The sequence below is a fragment of the Crinia signifera genome, chromosome 4 (genome assembly GCF_055691185.1).
Source record: "Crinia signifera chromosome 4, ASM5569118v1, whole genome shotgun sequence".
NCBI classification, from domain to species: Eukaryota; Metazoa; Chordata; class Amphibia; order Anura; family Myobatrachidae; genus Crinia; species Crinia signifera.
In genome coordinates this window covers 215,513,374-215,533,720 of record NC_139220.1, presented here as the reverse complement: position 1 = coordinate 215,533,720, position 20,347 = coordinate 215,513,374, and the positions used below count along the sequence as shown (strand labels likewise).

Below are 20,347 nucleotides of genomic sequence, written 5' to 3'. Positions count from 1 at the left end.
CCTGGAGCTGAAAATGATCAAGGGCCTATTATGCACAATAATAGGGGTTGTGGCCAGCACCTAATAATGTGGGGGGCGTGACCAGTGTTCTGGTTGGGTGGTCTGCTCATGGGTGTGTCTCTATTTGTGTAAATACTTTCAACTAATTATATATGCCTGGAAAAGGCAAGGGGCTGGCATAAGAAAAATGAAGGGAGATATATTGGCGGGTACACTCCAAAGGTGCACCCGCAGGATGCCGATGTCCTAAGATACTTGCGGGGTGAGGCGGCTCTCCAGTCATAAAAAAAATACTGAAAGCCGAAACTTGGTAGGCAACATTTCAGCACCTTTTATTGTGTGGTTTACCACACAATATACCCCTTATACAAATCATGCAACACAATAGTAACCCCCTTATACTGTACTTGCCCTTTTACACATTGTGCCACATGGAATGAGCCAAAATTCACACCGATTGAGCCAAAATTTACACTATGGCACACAGATTAAGGCAAAATTCACATTTTGCCACATGGATTGTGCCAAAATACACACTATACCAGGCATGTCCAAACAGTGGCCCTTCAGCTGTTGTGAAACTACACATCTCAGCATGAATTGATATAGTTTTAGCATTCCCTAATAGCAAAACTGTGGCAATGCATGATGGAACTTGTAGTTTCACAACAGCTGGAGGGCCATAGTTTGGACATGCCTGCACTATACCAAACAGATTGAGCAATAATGCACAATATGCTTTATAAATAGGGGCATTGCGTGCCAAAGGCGCGCATTTAAAATTTACACCATAATGCCCATTACATTTTAAGCCACACACCATAATCTCAATTTACGTATTATGCCAAACAGCATAATGCCTATTAGAAATTATGCTACATAAGTGTTGCTTACCTATATGTTCATTGCCAGGGGTTCTATGTTCATTGCCAGGGGTTCCATGCTCATTGCCAGGGGTTCCATGCTCATTGCCAGGGGTTCCAAGCTCATTGCCATGTGGGATTACATGCTCATTGCCAAGGGGGAATACATGCTCGCGGTAACTGGGGGACAGCCACCGCCGGGCAGAAATGACAGCCATTGACAGCCAGGCAGAGAGCAGGGGGCAGTGTAACATGTGCACCATAGATTTCAGAATTTCTATGTGAATATTAGTATAATGGCCCTTTTATTCTAGTTGACTCAGTCGGATGCGGATTTCGGATGGCCACCAAGTGTTCTTAGCCCCGCCTACCATATGGATCGCACAGACCGTCCGAATGCGGTAAGACGCAGAGCGAATGGACCATGTGAACACCTTCCCCATCTGTGGGAACCTCCCCTATTCTCCGATGGTCGCCGACCATCGAATGATGGACCGAGCAGTCAGGCAGTCCCGAGTGCTCCAGACCACTCGGTCATTTTTCCGTGTGGAAGCAGGGATATAGGTGGGCAGCTGGCACCCAGCTATGTCAGCTGTCCGCCCCCCACACGTGCCTCACGGCCGCATTACCATACATACGCCCAGCGTTTTCACGGTAACGCCCATGGAACGTGGGGCGTACGCATATGGTAATGAGCCCAAAAGCCCTTGACGCCCCTCTCCACCCCCTGCTCGGATGGGTCCATATGATCCTTTTCTGCACGTAATTCACGCCGCGTTCAGACGTGCGAGGCTTTCGCACATGCACAGAAACGCCTCTGCACATGCGCAAACACAATACATCGGCCGTCCGACCGAACATGCAGTCGTCCGACTCAATCAGAATAAGGGCCAATGTGTGGGTTCTGTGTAACACAGTATGAAGCTTTACAGGTGGACTATAGCAGTTTTTCACCAAACTCAGTCCCCAAGGACCTCTAAGAGTGCATGCTTTACAGATTGACTAGTTAGTGCACATGGGTATTCAAGACTGGCTTACACATTTTAAGTTTCACGAGTGGTGCTAATTATTTTAGTTGCGATATCTGTAAAGAAAACACTGTTATGGCTCTTAAAGACCAGGTGTGGAAAACACAAGTCTGTAGTATAGGTTGCAGGGAAAGAGTCTCTGGGCCCATTTACCACTTTCAGGGGTTTGTCACAAATATAAAGTATCCCAAAATGTATCTAGGAGAGACCGCAGCAAGAATTTCCAAACTCAGCTGCGATTCCTCCTCCCCCGCCAGCAGCTGCATCCTCCCATAAGTATTTTGGGGGGATGTGGTGCTCCTGATGTATCAATATCGGGCAGCATAGCAGTGGGTCTGGGGGCAACCGCCACTCTGAGATATGGTAGCTCATTGTAACCTATGGGCTACAGTCCGCACAGCCAGCGGTGCAGTGTGGTCAGCATGGGTCAGCCAGGGATCAGTGTTATCTGCATATGCGCAGACCCCCAGGCCTGGGGAAGCCGATCGTAGGGACAGGCTCCTTTTGAAACCTATGCTGTGGTAGGACATAACAGCTGTGGCCTGCTGCTAATTTGTGGGCGGCAGCATACAGATGGAGCTGCTCTCATTTACAGAGGATCTGGTGGTCGAATCGCCAACCCCCGGCAGTCACCAGAAGGGGATGCGCACGCATAAGGCGCTTGCGCGGCCCCTTCCGACGGGGCTCCCCATTGGTCCCCATTGCCTCCCCTAACCCTGCCCTTCTCCCTGAAGCGGAGATGGGCATGGTTCCTGTCCCTGGAAAACTGGGACACGCAGTGCATGTGAGACGCTCGCGTGTCCCAGTCAGATGGAGAGCCTCTCTGCCGGGGACATTCTGGTGATCCCTAGCGCTGGCTCAGAGATGGTCCATCTGTAGGTGCTTGTATGCAGGCTCTTTATGGCTCAGCGAGTCCCGCTGAATGGGACCTGCTGCACCACTATGTGTGGCTCTACATCTATAGTTATGTGCATTTTGACAGCAGATAGAAAACTTATATTCCATATTTGGAGAAGAATTGTAGTTCCTTCACATCATTTAAGAGTCTATGGGCAGTATTCGACGAGAATAATTCTCCGTGCATGGCGAGAGATTTTTTCTCTCGCCATGCACTCGCCCTGTTCCGGAGGGCTCGCTGCCTCTCCTGCTCCCACTATTCAATGTGGTTAAGACTCGCCGCCACTCGCGGCGAGTCTTAACCCCTGCAGCGGACGAGCGTCCGCGGCAGGGAGCTGGCAGGGAGCCAGGGGAGGGTGGCAGCCAGGGAGATTAAAGTCTCCCTGGCTGCCCCAGAACATATGCGGAGGGGAGGTGGGCTCCCCGGGACCCAGGCAGCACAAGCTGCCCCCCCCCTATAGCCAGCGGGGGACCCAGTATTCACTGCACCCGATCGTGCATATGTAATGATCGGATGCAGTGAATATATGAATATCTAATGAGCGGCTCGAGAGCTCCGGCCCCCTGCTGTGTAAAAAAAAAAAAATTAAATAAATATTTTTTTAAATTAAATATATATTCATGTGCTATAAGCACATGAATAAAAATAACATGCCCCTTCACAGAAAAAAAATCCTGATTTTTTTACACCAAAATTTTTTAAAAAAAACCTTTTAGTTTAAATTTCACATTCCAGTTCTCCATGAAAAGATGGAGAATTGCTACAAGGAGAGACACGGCAAAAATCATTTAAAAAGACGGCGAAAATATCACATTGAATAGGGTGGTTCACTTTTGGAGAGCAAAATGCTCCTTCCAATGCGAAAATAGCTCAAACTCGCCATAAAACAAGGCAAATTTTTCTCATTGAATACTGGCCTATATACTAAGCCTTGAAGAGAGCTATTGTAGAACCAATCAGCTCCTAGCTGCCATGTTAAAGACTGAGTTAGAAAAATGACAGTTAGGAGCTGGTTGTTTGGTTGGTACTTATTCTCCATCCCCTTTATCTCTCCCTAAGGCTTAGTACATAGACCATTCCATCACCGATTGGAAGTGTATGTTGACGGGTTTTAAGATAGAAATTATTCTGATGATCTCACCAAACAAGCAAAATTCACAGTTAAAAATATTTTGGTGTAAAGAAGGATGAGATTAAAGAATCGGTTATTTTTGTAACATAGTATAAATAATACCAAATATAAAGATTTAAGGAACATTTTGAATAACCATTGAGGCATTCTGAAAATTGTTCCTACTTTACAATTTTACCAGATAACCACTAATAGCCTGTTGGAAGGAAATCACCTTGTTTTATGATACATCTGTTGTAGATAATAATTACATCACAAGGACTTTGCTTCTGAGTGTACATCTGAGTGTATAAATACGCAGGTAGAACATAACAGCATCACCTCTGGCCACCCAGAGGTACTGCAGATCAAACACGACAGCAGCACCGCTGGCCACACAGAGGTACTGCAAGCCGAACATAACAGCAGCACCTCTGGCCACACAGAGGTACTACAAGCTGAACATAACAGCAGCACCTCTTGCCACCCAGAAGTACTGCAGTCTGAACACAACAGCAGCACTCCTGGCCACACAGAGGCACTGCAGATCAGAAGCCAATTGAAGCACCTCTGGCAAACCAGGGGCAAGAATGGTACCAATGGCAGTCCTGACACACTTAGATGCAGGCTCTCTCCTATGCAATTAATGCTGTTAATTGCATAGAGGAGAGTGGGAGACCCAACAATCTCCACGGAGGAAGGTGACAGTGAGGCACTAATGTGCACAGGAGCAGGCATCCCAGAAAAGCAAGCCTTTGTGAGAGGTAAAAATGAAAGCACGCATCACAACCACTGCTTATAATGTATCATTCCAGCTGCAGCTGTCTGTTTTGTTAAATACAGACACACTAGCTATCATCCATACATAGACCCAGGGCTCATGCTTAAGCAATCATCTACCAAAGTGGTTCCAAACTTTTTTGAATATTGGCACCCTAGGACATCGGCATTTTTCAAGACTCCCCTAGGCCAAACATTTCTCATCAATAAAATCAGAAACCAATGTTAAATTAAGTAAAGTGAAAATATTGAGAATATTTGAAATATCGGTTAAGCTAATATCAGCAATGTCCTATACAGAATTATTCTTAAATGTACTCCATAAAACATATCTATCACCACATCGCAGATACCTTATGGGAATGCTAGTCACTCATGTCCTAGATGTGGCTCACAGAGAGCGGAACTATTCCACTGCTTATGCGACTGCCCAATAATAAGGAGATTCTGGATCCAGGTTTGGAGATTTGTTACTCAACATCTGGTAAATTGCCTACCTCTGACGCCTGAATGGGCGATATTCGGTATAACACCGCAATGTACTAGAATAGCATTGGGAGTCAAAAAAATTACCAATAATAGTATCCGCGGCTGCAAAAAAATGCATCCTCCAATTATGGATACAACCCACAGCCCTTCCATTGTCAATGTTTTTGGATAAGCTGTTTTATATTTTTAGAATGGAGGGGCTTGAGGCTTCGTTACAAAAAGAAAAATTTACAGTTACATTTTTTGAAACATGGGAAAGCAACATAGAAACCCTGTCAGATTCTATGAAGGAGCAGATATGGAAGTGTTTCAAGAACACCCTGTGGTATGAAACACAAATGTGTGTTCAGGAGCCCCCGATATCACCTGCTGTACAAGATGTGCATCCCTAGTTGGGATTAGGATGGGTATAGGCGCGGACCCAGTAGTACTTTTTGTCTGTAACAATTTGTTTATTCTTTTTGTGTACAAATTTGTGTGACTACAGACTGTGATCTACACAATGGAAATGTATCTATGTTGCACATTTATTATATGTCATGCTTCAATAAAGAAAAATATTGTAAAAAAAAAAAAAAAGTAAAGTGTTTATGTCATCCTTCTGGTCAGTTGTGGTCCTGCACCACCACCCCATGGCACCCCAGGGGGACCTAGGCATAGTTTAGGAGGCATTAGTCACCTGGACCTTTCACAAGCTGTTAAGAAATTGTTATTCAATGATAAAGGGCCTGATTCATTGTTGTGAGCTACAGCTGAGACATTTTTTACTCAGTATATGTGCGATTTGTACATAGACGACCACTGGAGCCTTCGCAGTTGACTGCAACTGCATACATATTTGCACATCTGTAAAACAATGACTCCTTGTCTAAAGGTGCCCATACACTGCAGCAACATCTCGCAGCAGTGTTCGGACATCCGCTGTGATGGATCACGTGTCCCTGCTTCCAGAACGCCTCGCCGCCTGAAGGGAGGTCCCAGAACGGGTGATTGGACGGCCAGCCGGTGCAACCATCTGGTCGGGTCTGATGCATACGGGACCGTGCATCGGACCCAACTGCATGTCAGGGAGAGGGCCGATTGGTCGCAATCGGCCGAAATCGGACCAAATAGCCTCTGAGCAACTGAGATTCCAGGGATGTTAGTCCTGCATACAGGATCGTAATTGAAGGCTACAATATGCCCATGTTTTTATTGCCATTCTGCAATTCCATTAACTGACAGCAGCTTCCTGTCAGTTACCTGCAAATTAATCTTCACTACAATTGTAATCACAAATCATTTGTTGAACTTGCGCATTGCAGAAAAGACACAAGCCTGTTTAACGATAATCTCTCAATTGCAAAATCATTGGCATAACATACGGCCCTGATTCAGGCCAAAAGTGTGACACACCATTGGTCAAGACTATCGCAATGTAAATCTGTAAAAAGCAGCTGAACATGGGAGTGATAGCTTCTGGATACGTATTTAATAATCTGTATCAGCCAACTGTTGAACAAACAGATACAGCAGGTCCTGCACAACCCTTCCTCTAACACAAATAGCTCAGTGCAGGAAAATGTGTGCCTTTTCTTTCTGGTCATTTTGTTTTCCCTGAATAACTCTGGAATTTGATCTGAGCAGTTCAGAGAAAAGGACAAAACCAGTTTGACCAGTCTCTGCTCCTATTTCAGACTGCAATTCTTTCAAGGAAAACCTCACTCCCAGTCCATTGTAAGTGTGCACCTGTTGGTCGGCACTCATAAGACACCTTGCAGAAATGGAGTTAGCTACAACAAAGTTATACATCCTTGTGCTGCTGCTTTTCCATGGATGTGTTCTCTTGTCGGCCATGTTGTGCCCAAATGGACAGTTTGTACTTAATGCTCAGTGTGTAAACTGCCATCCTACCTGTGAGGAATGCAATGGGCAGGAGCTATATGAATGCACAGAGTGTGGCATAGGTAAGTGAATGTATCTGACTAGTAATGGTAATACACTAACCTTGAACATGACCAAATGTATTCTAAAACCTAAGAAGCAAAATCAAATTTTTTCTTATGTTTTAAAACAAAAGGATTTGGCATTGGTTGGTACTAACTGCTTCACAGTGTGCTTCTTTTGTATATGCTCCGTTATTCATAAAAAGTATAAGCATATACAAAAGCTATTTATAGGAATAATAGTAGGAGACCTTTAACTTGTGATCATTTAAAACTTAAACATATTAAGGAATTAAATTAGGAGCACCAATAATGATAACATAATACATTTTATTTGAGCTGAGATCAACTTTAAAGTATATAAAACTTATTTATCATAAACTCAGTACTGTAGAAATGCTAGTTTGCTGTTGTGCAAATAATAATAATGTGTATATAAATATATATATATATATATATATAGCCTGAAGATGGGAAATTAAATCCCGAAACGTTGCTTAAGACCTTTGTGGTCGGCGTTTTTATTTCCTATAGTGACAAGTCCGGCAAGTGCAGTTTCTTCATTTGTGTACAGTATGTGCTATACTGAACCGGCATTTGCAAATGGAGGGTGTGTGCTCACTCATCGTGGATGGATATATATATATACCGCAATGCTTATTATTATTTATTTATTAAAAGTTGTGTATATAGCTTAGCAAATTTCATTGAGCTTTACAATTGCAAACAGATAGGGGCGCCATTACGTTTAGGTTGGGGGAGGGCAAGAGATAATCCCAGTTTGGCGCCCCCCTAAACTGCTAAATGTCAGCCCCACCCCAGTGTTATGCCTCATAACAAAACAAACAACAGGCCATAGGGCACTGTGCACTCAGTCACCATTACTTTCTGCTCCATATAGCCTACCTATCAGTCTCTATGAACCCATCCAATACCCACAGAGGGTGAAGTAAGAGAGAGAGGGAGACAAAAAGGGTGTCGGGGGGAGAGAGGGAAGTGAGAGAGGGTGTCAGGGAGAGAGAAAGTGAGGGTGTCAGTGAGATAAAAAGAGAAGATGTAAGGAAGAGAACAATATAGGGTGTCAGGAAGAGAGACAGTGAGATAGCGTGCCAGAGAAAGAGAGGCAGTGAGAAAGAGAGTGCTAGAAAAATAGTGACAGGGAGAAAGATGAGAGACAGCGTCGGGGAGAGAGAGAGGAGCAGAGACACCATAGGGAGAGAGAGGACCAGAGACAGTATCAGGGAATGAGAAGAGCAGAGACTGCGATGGGGAGAAAGAGGACCAGAGACAGCAGAGAGACAGGGTTGATGGTGGTGGTGGTGGTGGGGGAGTAGTGACATAAAATACATAATAGTGCCAGATAACACTTACATAGATCAATTCTCACAATGTAGGGAGTAATGTAATGAAATAGACAAGAGACCCTAAATATGTTTATGGGGTGTCCGAAGTATTCATTGGGTGCTACTGTCTGGTGGCTGCACTCTAAAGACCTCTTCGGCCCCCCTGCATAGCTGACACTGTGGGGATGAAAGAGGGTTTGCCACCTACAGTCTGTAGATGGGGCCTCTAACACTGAGCACTGGAGCCCTGATTCTTCTAATCCTTGACCCACCCACCCAGCTGCTATCCTGCCCCAGCCTTCCTCACCTCCCCCACCCCAACTCTTTCCCCTGTCTCCTAACAGCTCCTCTAGGGCTGTGCAAGGTCCATAGGTACCTTAGGCAACATTTCACCTTATCACCCCTGTTTTCTGTAATTTACAGGGTCAAGAAGCGAGATGATGGGCAGAGTGATGGTATGGGGGTGGTACATAAAAAAGGGTGGTAATAATAGTTTAAGAAATGGTTTCTGAAGAAGGGGTGAAAAACCAGGGGTTTGATGGAAAAGGGAGGGGGGAAAAATGCTCGCTCACTGAGTGGCTTTCCCCCCACCGATGATAGAGATCATCGCTGTCCATACACGTTGGGCATAGTCACCCAGTGTGTATGGACCTTAAATCTGAATAAACCTGTACCCGGACATCTCAAGTTATTAGCATAACTGGGAAAAGATATGTATGATTTAATTACATTTATTTTACTTTATCATTAATAATAAAAATGCAAGAAATTACTTTTACAGACAGGATAAACAGCACTGCGACTGCTGGCACCATATTCATGTGGCACTTGAGTGTGGTCATTTATTTCCTGGTATGTGAAAAAGCTGCCAGTATGTGAAAAAATAGTTTACAGTCCACTTAAAAAAATATTGAAAGTACTTGCCAGTATTACAAAACAGGATTCTATGCATTCTATACCAGATTGATTATTAGACCAGCTAATAACATTCTGTATTCATCCTAAAAGATTTGAAATAAGAAAAACATAAAATGTGTAGCATTATATAGAGGGATTCAGGGGCAAACTCCCAGAGGCAATGGAGTCTCCTGCCTCTGGGCTCCAAGCCCTGTAGGGGCACCTGCATGTACAGCAGCAACTGTGTGGTTCACAGCAAGATCCACGGGTGAACACTGCTCTTCCAATGGAGCTCTGTGGCGCACTCACTGTAGAGTTAATCATCTTTGTCCCACAAGCCCTGGATAGGGGACAGGACTACTCCTGCATGGCACGGCTAAGCCTACCCAGCAGTGAGAAATGGTGCGCCCACTGCCGGTGCTGGAGTGTTATATTGGAGTGTAGACAGCTGAAAGCACTTGGGGTGACCAAACTTGGGGTGACCAAACTCCAACCCTCTGAGGGACTGGGATGAATTTACGCCCCTGGATGGACTATATAAATAAGATTACTCATACTGCAAAGATGCTTATTACAATCTATGTTTTAATATTGAAGGCCAAGATGGAATTGAGCGCTTTCTACATCGCAGTCACTGTAAGTTACACTGCCCACGGGGCTATTACCAAGAGAGTGACACCTACACTTGTGACTCATGCTCACTGAACTGCGACATTTGCACCAATGCCAATAGCTGCCAGAAATGCAAGACCAACTACAAGCTTCTGAATGGAGAGTGTTATTTAACACAATGTTTACCAGGTATTGTATCAAATAGCTTTTCTGCTGTCTTGTTTAACTTCCTTTATTTCAGTCTACCTTTTATTTGATCATTAGTTTAACGTAGAAGTAAAAATACATGATACTGATAGTGTTTATATTCAGACCTCAGGTAATTTACAGCAGCTAATTTGCTGGGGGCTATTCAATTAGCACCAATACACAGCATTTATCAATGATTATGCCTTGGGTATTCAAAGCTTAATCCCCAATAACCAACTCTCAGAACAGAGAGTATGGGTTGTGGATACTCATACCCTCCAACTGTACCGAATTTGCCGGTACAGTACCGTTTTTTAACAGACTGTACCAGCATATAAAGACTATACCGATTGTACCGATTATTTGGCCCTACTCCCCCTGGCGTCCCGACTCCTCCTCCTGGCTCCGGGCCTGGTGACAGTCAGTTTCAGCCACTGTAAGCCACTCTCCCCTTGCCCATCACCCGGTGTTCCCAAGAGTGCATTAGGGTCCTTTGCCAACGTGCGCATCATAATGTCATGCGCCGGCACCGTGGACCCGGCGCACTCAGGGGAATGGACTGTCAGCGCTCCTTCTGGGCACGAAGCTGCCTGAGGCTGAGCAGCTTTGCGTGGGGTGCGGTGGCCAGGCAGCGCGACTGACGGGGGTGGGGGATCAGATTCGATGAGCCTGAAGCAGCACATGAACTTGAAGCACTGCAGCAAGTAAGTTGGCTACATTTGATTTATTCAATAAAAGTTATCAATCTCCTCATATTATTTTCATGAAGTGTTATGTGTGCACTATGCAACATGGTGCAACGAGTCACCTGTCACCAGATTTATATAGATTTATATACCAGTTCTTCTGGGACACACCCCCTTTTCCCTTGACCACGCCCCCTTTCACATCTGTACCGATTTTTATCCCAAAATGTTGGAGCGTATGTTTACTTATCTCGATTCTCAAGCAAGAATAGTTGCAGATACTTTTATAATCCTAGAGGACTCCAATTCAAGACTATTGTTGCTTTTGACAAAATGTAAGGCAAGACATGTGCCTTTCAAAATGTTAAATTTCACAATGTGATCCTTTCTATACCTAATATTAGAAATCTTTCTTTCCATAATTTTGCAGGAGAAACCCTAACTTTCCTACATTTGTTTATGCAGTCTGTAAAACTGAGGGCATCTGAATTATGAGGACATAGGGCCTTATTCTTATTCTTTTTAGATTTGGGTGAGTTATTTTGTTTATGTGCAGGGTAAATACTGGCTGATTTGTTTTTACACTGCAATATAGATCTCACTTTGAAGTAAAACCCCACCCAAATCTAATTCTCTCTGCACAATTTACATCTGCCCCACCCGCAGTGCACATGGTTTTGTCCATCTAAGAAGGATTTTGTCACAAAGAGTGAACTAGAATAAGGCCCATAGTGTGTCATCAATTCATGGGAGACTTTTACTCAAGTAAAGACATTAGACAGATAAACAAAGGATTAACAGAAAAACCCACATAAAATGTACTACACAAATCTTGATAATATAAATGTTGTCTGCAAACATGTCACCTTTTTAAAAGCAACACTTATTTTCTCACATTCTGTACTGTTCAGATAAGATAGTACAGGTGAAGGGGATTGTGGAACAAAAACATTTCTGCCTGTTATCTGGGGAATACATGTGGCAGGGACACTGAAATAGAATTAGAGTTATGAGGTCTCCCTCTAGTCTTTTTAAGAAAATGAAGAGTGTAGATAATTGAGGCACTGCTACAAACGCTGTGAACCAGCTGCAATTCCTTTTACTGATAATTTGGGATTTCAAAGATGTGTGCCTTAAGAAAGAGAGTGATACCTGGCAGTGAGCGCAGCTGCACATAAGACAATTCTACGAGTATGGATACATCCTTGTCCCATGGCTACCGAGATGCCAGGCTCTACTGCAGCTCCTGAGATGCCGGCACAGCAGCAGCATCCAGGACCCGGCCCCAATGTGCACTCTTTTTTGCAGTATTCACTCCATAAGATGCACACACTTTCCCCCCCATTATTTTTTTTTGGGGGGGGGGGGGGGGGGGGGGAGTAAGTCTTATGGAGCGAAAAATACGGTAATTAGAGAAGCACCAGTGAAATTGATATTGTATTGAAATGACTGAATAGCATTCTAAAAGTAAACAAATAGAAAAAAAGAGATTGAAAGTTCTGCATAAGCTACATAAACAGCACCAGTCACCAACCCTTTTTGTATAGGTAAGCACCAAGGGTGAGATTTAATAGGATGAGAGATTCAGAAAGTGAGAGATTTGAGAAGGAATCGCCAGCTTTTTTAAAGCGGCAATCATTTACACTGCAAAATCACACTGGTTTTGCAGTGTAAATGATTGCCGCTTTAAAAAAGCTGGAGATTTCTTCCCAAATCTCTCAATTTCTGAATCTCTCATCCTATTAAATCTCACCCCAAGTGTCCAAACACGATACAATTATTGCATGCAATTTGGACTAGATCGCATTGCATATGTTTTGCAATGCAATGAGATGCAATCTAGTACAAAAAGTATGTGCAGCACATACTTTTTGAGTTGTGCGATGTGCGTGCATCTCATCGCACCCAGTAATTGTATTGTGTATGGGCACCTTTATTTACCTCTATGTGTTGTTCCCATATAACTTTATTATTATCTTTGTTTTTTTTAGCAACATTTTACCATAACATTTAATTACCGTGCTTAATTAAATGAACTGTGGTGCAACAGAACTAATAAAATATAATGAAAATATTATATCGGAGTAAAGAAGTTGTAATTGTCAACAATTGTGGTGATGGGATGAAAATATTTATTTTGTGTTTTCATTGCATAAAACAGGACAGGTTGAAGACCCTGAGACGGGAGAGTGTTTTGACTGTGAGACTGGTTGTAAAACATGCGCACTAGGTGAGACAATGAGGAAAATGGAAGCAATGAAATGTATCAATAATTGCTGTTACTTACTTTCATATTCCTAGTAATGGAGGTACTGTAGAATGACTGTTCTTAATGCAGAATAAATTATTCTGATATTTCTATAAATTGAGGAAGAGAACACAGCAGCACAAATAATTAAACTATAATATTCTAAGATGGACATACAGTATATACAACTAACAATTTCAGGAGAATACAGGAGGTCAATCGTAATGTGAAAAGTGACTGTGCTCAAATGCAGTTTTGATCTCACTGTGTTGAGTTACATAAAAGTACAACATTAGCATTGGGGAATATAGATTTATGGAACAAGTTGGATCCACAATATTTGCAAAGGTCCAAGGAGGAATTGAATGGAGTGAATATGTTCCCATTGAACCTTGGAGTAGACAATATTTCATATTCAGATCAAGTTTACAGTGCTGTAATATGATACAGGAGGTGCTTTTTCCTTGATGTTCACTGTTTTCCTCACTTTACAAAATGATGTGAATTTTGCATTGGATCAGAGCTGTCTTCGGGTTTAGTCCTATCCTTTTGTTTGGATGCAAATGAATGTTTGGTATACTGGACGCATTCTATTTTTCTATTTCTTTGCCCCGGTGGGTACTCGTATACCAGGTGTGGCCAAACCACCCTCAAGAATTATTAACAGTCCATGTTTTCCATGCCACCTGTGGATCTGTAGAATGTGTCGGATAGAAATGAATGCAGCACATGTTTGAAGATGTGACAGTCATGACTACACCTTTGCACCAGCTAGGTGGTCTGTCATATGTGGCCTGTTTGTAGATCTTGAGGACTGATTTGCCACCCCTGTTGTATACCCTATGAAGGCTTTTCTCTTAATTGAAGAGACATGCATGTTCATTTTTTCTGGGTAGATCGAAGTAAACTTGTGCAGTGCCAAGGTACCTTGTGTTTAGCCTTGAATGTACTTCTAAAATGCTCTTCACTTACTTAAAGTTTCTTAATAAGGCGATAGCACCCAATTAGTCACTAGACCAGGTTCAGTTATCTAAGACCTGAACTATGGAACTCTATTAGGGGCATATGTACTTTACTAAGCCTTGGAGAGTGATACAGTGTTTGTTGTTGTTGTTCATGATGCTTGGAGGAGATGAGTCTAATTTGTCTTGCTGATGATCCGATACCAAAAAGAAGCAACCTCACTTCAACCCTGTTTCATGCTGTGTGTACTTGAATCGGTTTGTTTCTTTTATTCCCATTTTGTTTATTTAAAACTGTCTTTTACGTGTGACCTTACCTATTAATAATATATCTTGTAACCAATGTTTTCTGTAATATACTGTAAACCTTGTAGTGTTTTCACTTAAATTAAAAAGTCATAATTTAGTTTTGGTTTCTGCTGTTTATCCAGCCCAAGCCGCTGATGAATACGCCAGAGCGCTACCGTGTAATTCATCATTTGGTGTGTCGGCAGAATCAAAGCTGTGGTGGACTAAGTCCAAAAGGTGTACTTTGATTGGTGGCAAGCGGAATCGTGGTGAAATAAGCACAAGCTTGGGGTACTCAGTAGGGATGCCAATCCCGGGGCATTTTTTCAATCCCGGGATCCGGGATTGAAAAATGCTCAATCCCGGGATTCCCGGGATCCCGGGATTGGCATCCCCAGCAAAAAAAAAAACATTTTTAGCATAGTACCCACCCCGGCCGACACATCTACTTACATTAGGGTGTGGGCGGGCGGCCGGGAGTGGGTTTGGAGGTGCACGGTGCCTCCCGGCAAGTGCACCTCCATAGAAGACAGCAGGCGGGCGGAGGCAGGGGGGCGGCGGAGAAGAGGCGGGCAGGCGGAGGCGAGCAGGCGGGCGGAGTCAGGCCGGCGTGCTGTCGGGCGGCGGAGAAGAGGCGGGCAGGCGGAGGCAGGCCGGCGGGTAGGCGGGCGGTCACTGGTGACGTGTGGCCTGCGCAGCGTGACCTCTACTGTCACGCTACGCATTCCGCACGCCGGGTCAGGTTACGGGAACAGCCGGGCAGCGTCTGAGCGAGTGCTCAGACGCTGCCCGGCATTAGACTGCGCATGCGCAGTCTAATCCCGAAATGCCGGGATTGGATTCTCCAATCCCGGGATTGAAATCCGGACTTTTTTAAGCCAAATCCCGGGATCCCGCCGATCCCGATCCCGGGATTGGCCACACTAGTACTCAGTAACCGTGTCACGTGGCCGAGATTCTCAGGTTGGCGTATCTGGGGAATCGCCGCCCAGGATCGTGACAAACTTCCATAGATCCAGTACCAACCAATTAGCACCTAACTGCCATATTATAGACTGTTTTTGAAATATTACAGCAACTTGTTGGTTGGTGGTTGTTCTCTCTCTGCTTTATCATTCGGCAGGGCTTAGTACATATGCCCCTTAGGGAGAGATACAATATTTTTCAAAAAAAGTCTATATGTTGATTGGTTGTAAAAACTTTTGCATCTGTCAACACTCCAAAATGCATCCATATTTTATTTAAAGGTAATGATGTGGCTTCCGCAAGACTCCTTTGCCAACATTGTGAAATATAAACAAGTATGCCAATCTTCATTGTAGCGCATGGTATGAATGGTGCATGCCTCTCCCTATCTCAAAGACACTGATGTGATTTCTTATTATCAAAGCAAAAATATTGGCCATGACCTTCAGTATCATGTGATGTTCATTACATAATTAACTTATAAATCACCAAATTTCAGTGTACATTATATCCTGGTTACCCAAGTAATTTATTTTAAACCACTGCGGTGGTTTAAAATAAGCAATCATAATATTTTTATTTACCCAATATTTTGGTTTTAATCATTACAGTTTTATTTAGTGCATTGCAAATATATAAAAGTAAGTTATGGGTTATACAGAAATAAATAGGGATATTAAGAAAAAGAGCAAACACACAAAGAAGAATGTCAAAACATAGAAATCAGGCATCTGAGCCTGAAAGGGGAAAAGGGACTCCGTGAGATAGGACGTGTGGAGGGAGGGGGTACTCTTGCCCTCCATTACATATATGTATCATGGGAGCCACTCAATAATTTGAGAAGAGAGGGTCTTTAGTCTCAATTTTTAAAGTAAATTGGGTTTTAGAGTTGATAGACATTTCCAGTACAGAGCAATAGTGGCCCATCCATGTATCAAAATGTGATCTAACAAGAAGATTTGGAAACAGGCAGATACACTTTATATAGGAGGTGGCCTGTGTGTACACTCCAATTGAGCTCCCTCCTCTCCGGTGGTACAGAAGAGTCTTACATTGTGCCAGAATCTACTGAACGTGTATAGGTCTGTGGGAACACCAATATTCCTCAGGTTGCCATTTTGCTCAGTGATTTTTGCCACTGCTCTGTCAGCAAAGGACCGATGGAAAGGTGCGTATAATTAAATGGGTGTTGGGTGTACAGTGTGTGGGCCCTCCTGGACCCGCAGACCCATGTTCACCACACACCGTCCTTACACTCATTTTACATACACCAGTAAGTATTGGGGTACCAATGTAGATGGAGAATGATTTGGAGATAATGTGAGGCCTACAACGTTCTATATAAGGGCAAACACTTCCATCCAAAAAGGGCATAAAATTAGACAGTCGCAGAAAACATGAAAATTTGAGCCAGACACCAGCGATATAGGCGGAGTCTAATATAATCTATTTAATAGTTTAATATGCAATTCAGTATAACTGATGCACTTAGATCTGGAGAAGGAAGCAAGATTAACAGATTCCCACAGTTTAAGAGTGAAGGATCATTTGAGGTCAGTCTCACAGTTAAGCTGTAGAAGTCTTGACCATCGCGTCTGGGGTGTCAATAAACCATTGCAAAAAGATATGCAATTATAGGAGGAGGATCTAGTCAATCTACCTAGAGCTGGATGAGTCCAAAATGCAGCAGAACCGGTACTTAAGCTATCCACCCAGTGTTTAAGTTGCAACTAATAAAACTAGGCTGGGTGCTAAATAAATTTAACAGAAAGGTCAGAGAATGGTAGGATTGAGGATGGAATGAAAAAATCCATAAGGAGAGAAAAAATCCGCTAGGGATTTCATATCTAGGTATACCCCATAGGAGATGTTGAGATGGGACAATGACATTCCTGGTAGAGAGGGTGAGGTCCTAAATGGTTTATTTTATTTTGATATCTTGCTTTATATGAACAGTTTATATGTATGTTTTCTCTAACAGCATTATATTTGTATTTTATTTTATTATATTCCTTTCTGCATAGATGATCCGGAAATATGCCTCAGCTGTCTACAAGGCTATTTTCTGTAAGTGACCAATCTCTTTAATTATTAATGTAAGTAGAAAGTACTGCAGTGTGTAAACAATAGAAATACATTGTAATAAATGTTACCACAACAGAGATCAGTATAGTTCATAATATTTTTAACACAAATAATTACAATAGCATAGTAGAGATAAACAGATACAGAAAGCATAACATGCTAACATACTGAAGAAAACTGTATAAACAGTCCAAGCAAAAGTATACAGTTGGCCAAAATCCGAATAAATTTGAAAAAAAAGCAATCACCGAAAATATAAAACCTTTACTTCATATCAGATAAATATTGCCACAAAATCTGAGGTAGTCAATGTTTCAGTTCAGACAAACCATCTTCAATAATACAGCAGCAAACAGCAAAACATAGTGTACAAAATGCAGCATGTTGAGTCCACTACACTGGTTATTTTAGGCAGGTGTGAAAAAAATGCATTAAAGTAAGAATTCTTTCAAAAATATCGTTAATTGTTTGTTTTATTAATTAACAAAATGCAAAGTGAATGAACTGAACAGAAGAGAGATCTAAATCAAGTCGATATTTGGTGTGACCGTCCTTCATTTTCAAAACAACATCAATTCATCTAGGTGCACTTGCACACAGTTTCTGAAGGAACTTGGCAGATATGTTGTTCCAAACATGTTGAAGAACTAACCTAATCACCTGTGGTTGTAGGCTTGCACAAATATTTCAGTCTTTTTATTTAATCAATGACAGGCTCGATGATGTTGAAATCAATGCTTTGTGTAGCAACCCATTATCCTTCTTTATGCTGAAGATAGATATTAATGACATTGGCTGTATATTTGGGGCTATTGTCCTGCTGAAGATTAAATTGAAGTCAATCAAATGCCTCACTAATGGTTTTGCTTGATGGCTAATGCCTGTCTGTATTTCTCATCATTGAGAACACCAGTAATCCTGATGAAACCTACAACTCTATTTGCGGAATTGCAGCCCCAGCTTGCAGGAATACTCCACCATACTTCACTGTTGCCTGCAGACACTTATTATTGTGCCACTCTCCAGCACTTCTGTTAGGGTTGGGTTGGGTATGTGGGAACACAGTTACCTCCTGAAAACTAAGGCTTCACCTTTAACAGCCACGTTTGTAAGGGCGAATTAGTTCCTCCCCAACTCTAGTGCCGCCAGGTCTTACAAGGGACATTTCTGCTGCAGGAGGCTAAGCGCTGCAAGGAAAGAGTCTGGAAAGGACTGACCACGCACACCCCCTATGGCCTTGATGTCTAACCTTAACACTCCAGCTGTTGTTGAACTACACATCCCAGCATGCTCTGCTTCAGTTTTGCTATTTGGCCATGCTAAATCTGATGCAGAGCATGCTGGGATGTGTAGTTCAACAACAGCTGGAGTGTCAAAGTTAGCCATCAAGGCCCTATGGAGAGTACAGCCCCAAAAATGCAAAAATGCACAGGTTCTAACCAAGGATACTAGACAGTAGGTGTAACAATACATGGGTATGGATTGTTAGGTTGATCTAAGAAAGGTCGACACCAGAAGGTTGACAGGCAGAAGGTCGACCGGTAGATGGTCGACAATGCAGGAGATTGACACATATTTTTTTAGGCGTCTAGATCTAGACGTCTAGTTCTGGACAGTGTCTAAGTGTACGCAGCCCCTCGCATCACTCGCTGCGATCGCAATGCTTCGGGCAACATGCCTTGCTACGGTATTTTATTCTCTCTCCATGCCCTAGTGGATGTTAGGGCATAAAATCCCTCCTGCTCTGGAACCACAATAGAAAAAAACAACATGCCGACCTTCTGCATTGTCGATGTTTCGCATGTTGACTTAAGGGCCCTGTCAACCTTCAGTCCCTGTTGACATTCTGCATGTCGACCTAAGGAGTGTCAACCTTTCTTGGGCCGACCTAACAACTGTATCCCCAATACACATGCTATAACCAAATAGAACAATACCCTTACCAGGCCCTCACTGGGGAATGCAACAATGCACAGAGATGGAATAATAAACAGTATAAACAAAGGATGCAAGAGATCTTGGACTTATCTGAAATAGATGGACAGATCAAAAGCAGCCAAGAGTCTCCTGGCTTAGGCAGAGAACAGACTGAGCAGTGTAGCAGGCAGTCATGCAAGACGCTGTGAACAGGCTGACAAACTGGAGCAGAACTGGCTTTCAGAAAGCTTTAACCGGCGCCTGTAAGAAAGGCAAAGCCCGCCTTTTTCCAGCATGGAAGATGCCAGCCGCAGCCCCTGTCTGCGTCCTCGGAAGGTGGAAATTTTGGGCTTTGCCTAGCAACGACCCTGACGCTTCTGCCTTTCTTGACCAGCAGAAGTTGGAAGAAGATGGCCGCAGCCAGACCCCGTCCCTGAGACTCTTGCCCGACCATCCACAATGGAGCTCAGGGACATAGCCGGTAACTGTGGATGGCCTGGCTGCCTCCTAACAACTTCACTGAACAAACTGCCTTCTGTTACCGCCAAATATTTCCCATTTTGACTCATCAGTCCAAGCATCTGTTTCCATTTTTCTGCACACCAGTTACTATGTTGTCATGCATCGATTAGTCTCTTGCCAATTTTTCTACATTGAAGGATGGCTGTTTGGACACTTTTTTTCATGAAGACCAGTTCTGGCCAGATTTTCCAATCAGTAGATACCACTGAGCTGATGGCACTGCTGGACAAGTTTCCTTGGCCAACCACTAAGTGTATTATCCCCAACATTGCCTCTTTCTTTGCCAGTCTTAAAAAGAGCAGTACAGTACAACCCCAGTTTGCCTTTAAATCATTGCCTGGGAGAGGCCTTGCTGATGCAGTATAACTACTGTACCTTGTGTCTTGTTGTTTGCCATGTATGACCTGTGACATGAGACTTTCACAACCTTACCTTCGTACAATTAAGCTTCTGATGCGATTCCATCAGCTGCTGCCCGCAGTGCCACCCCCCCTTCGCATGCTCGACCGCCCGCAAGCCTGTGAATGGATGATTTACA

The 20,347-nt window shown here is 43.2% G+C and overlaps 1 protein-coding gene across 1 annotated transcript in view; it reads left to right on the top strand.

Annotated features, from left to right (window-relative positions):
- Positions 1-6,803: 6,803 nt before the first annotated feature.
- The window catches only part of LOC146072534 (proprotein convertase subtilisin/kexin type 5-like), a 75,174-nt gene continuing 61,630 nt past the window's right edge, over positions 6,804-20,347 (top strand). The window contains exons 1-4 of the mRNA XM_083179760.1: positions 6,804-7,115; positions 9,932-10,135; positions 12,983-13,051; positions 17,310-17,352. Of these exons, the coding sequence (XP_083035886.1) occupies positions 6,932-7,115; positions 9,932-10,135; positions 12,983-13,051; positions 17,310-17,352 (500 nt within the window). The 5' untranslated portion in view covers positions 6,804-6,931. The remainder of the gene's footprint in view (positions 7,116-9,931; positions 10,136-12,982; positions 13,052-17,309; positions 17,353-20,347) is intronic.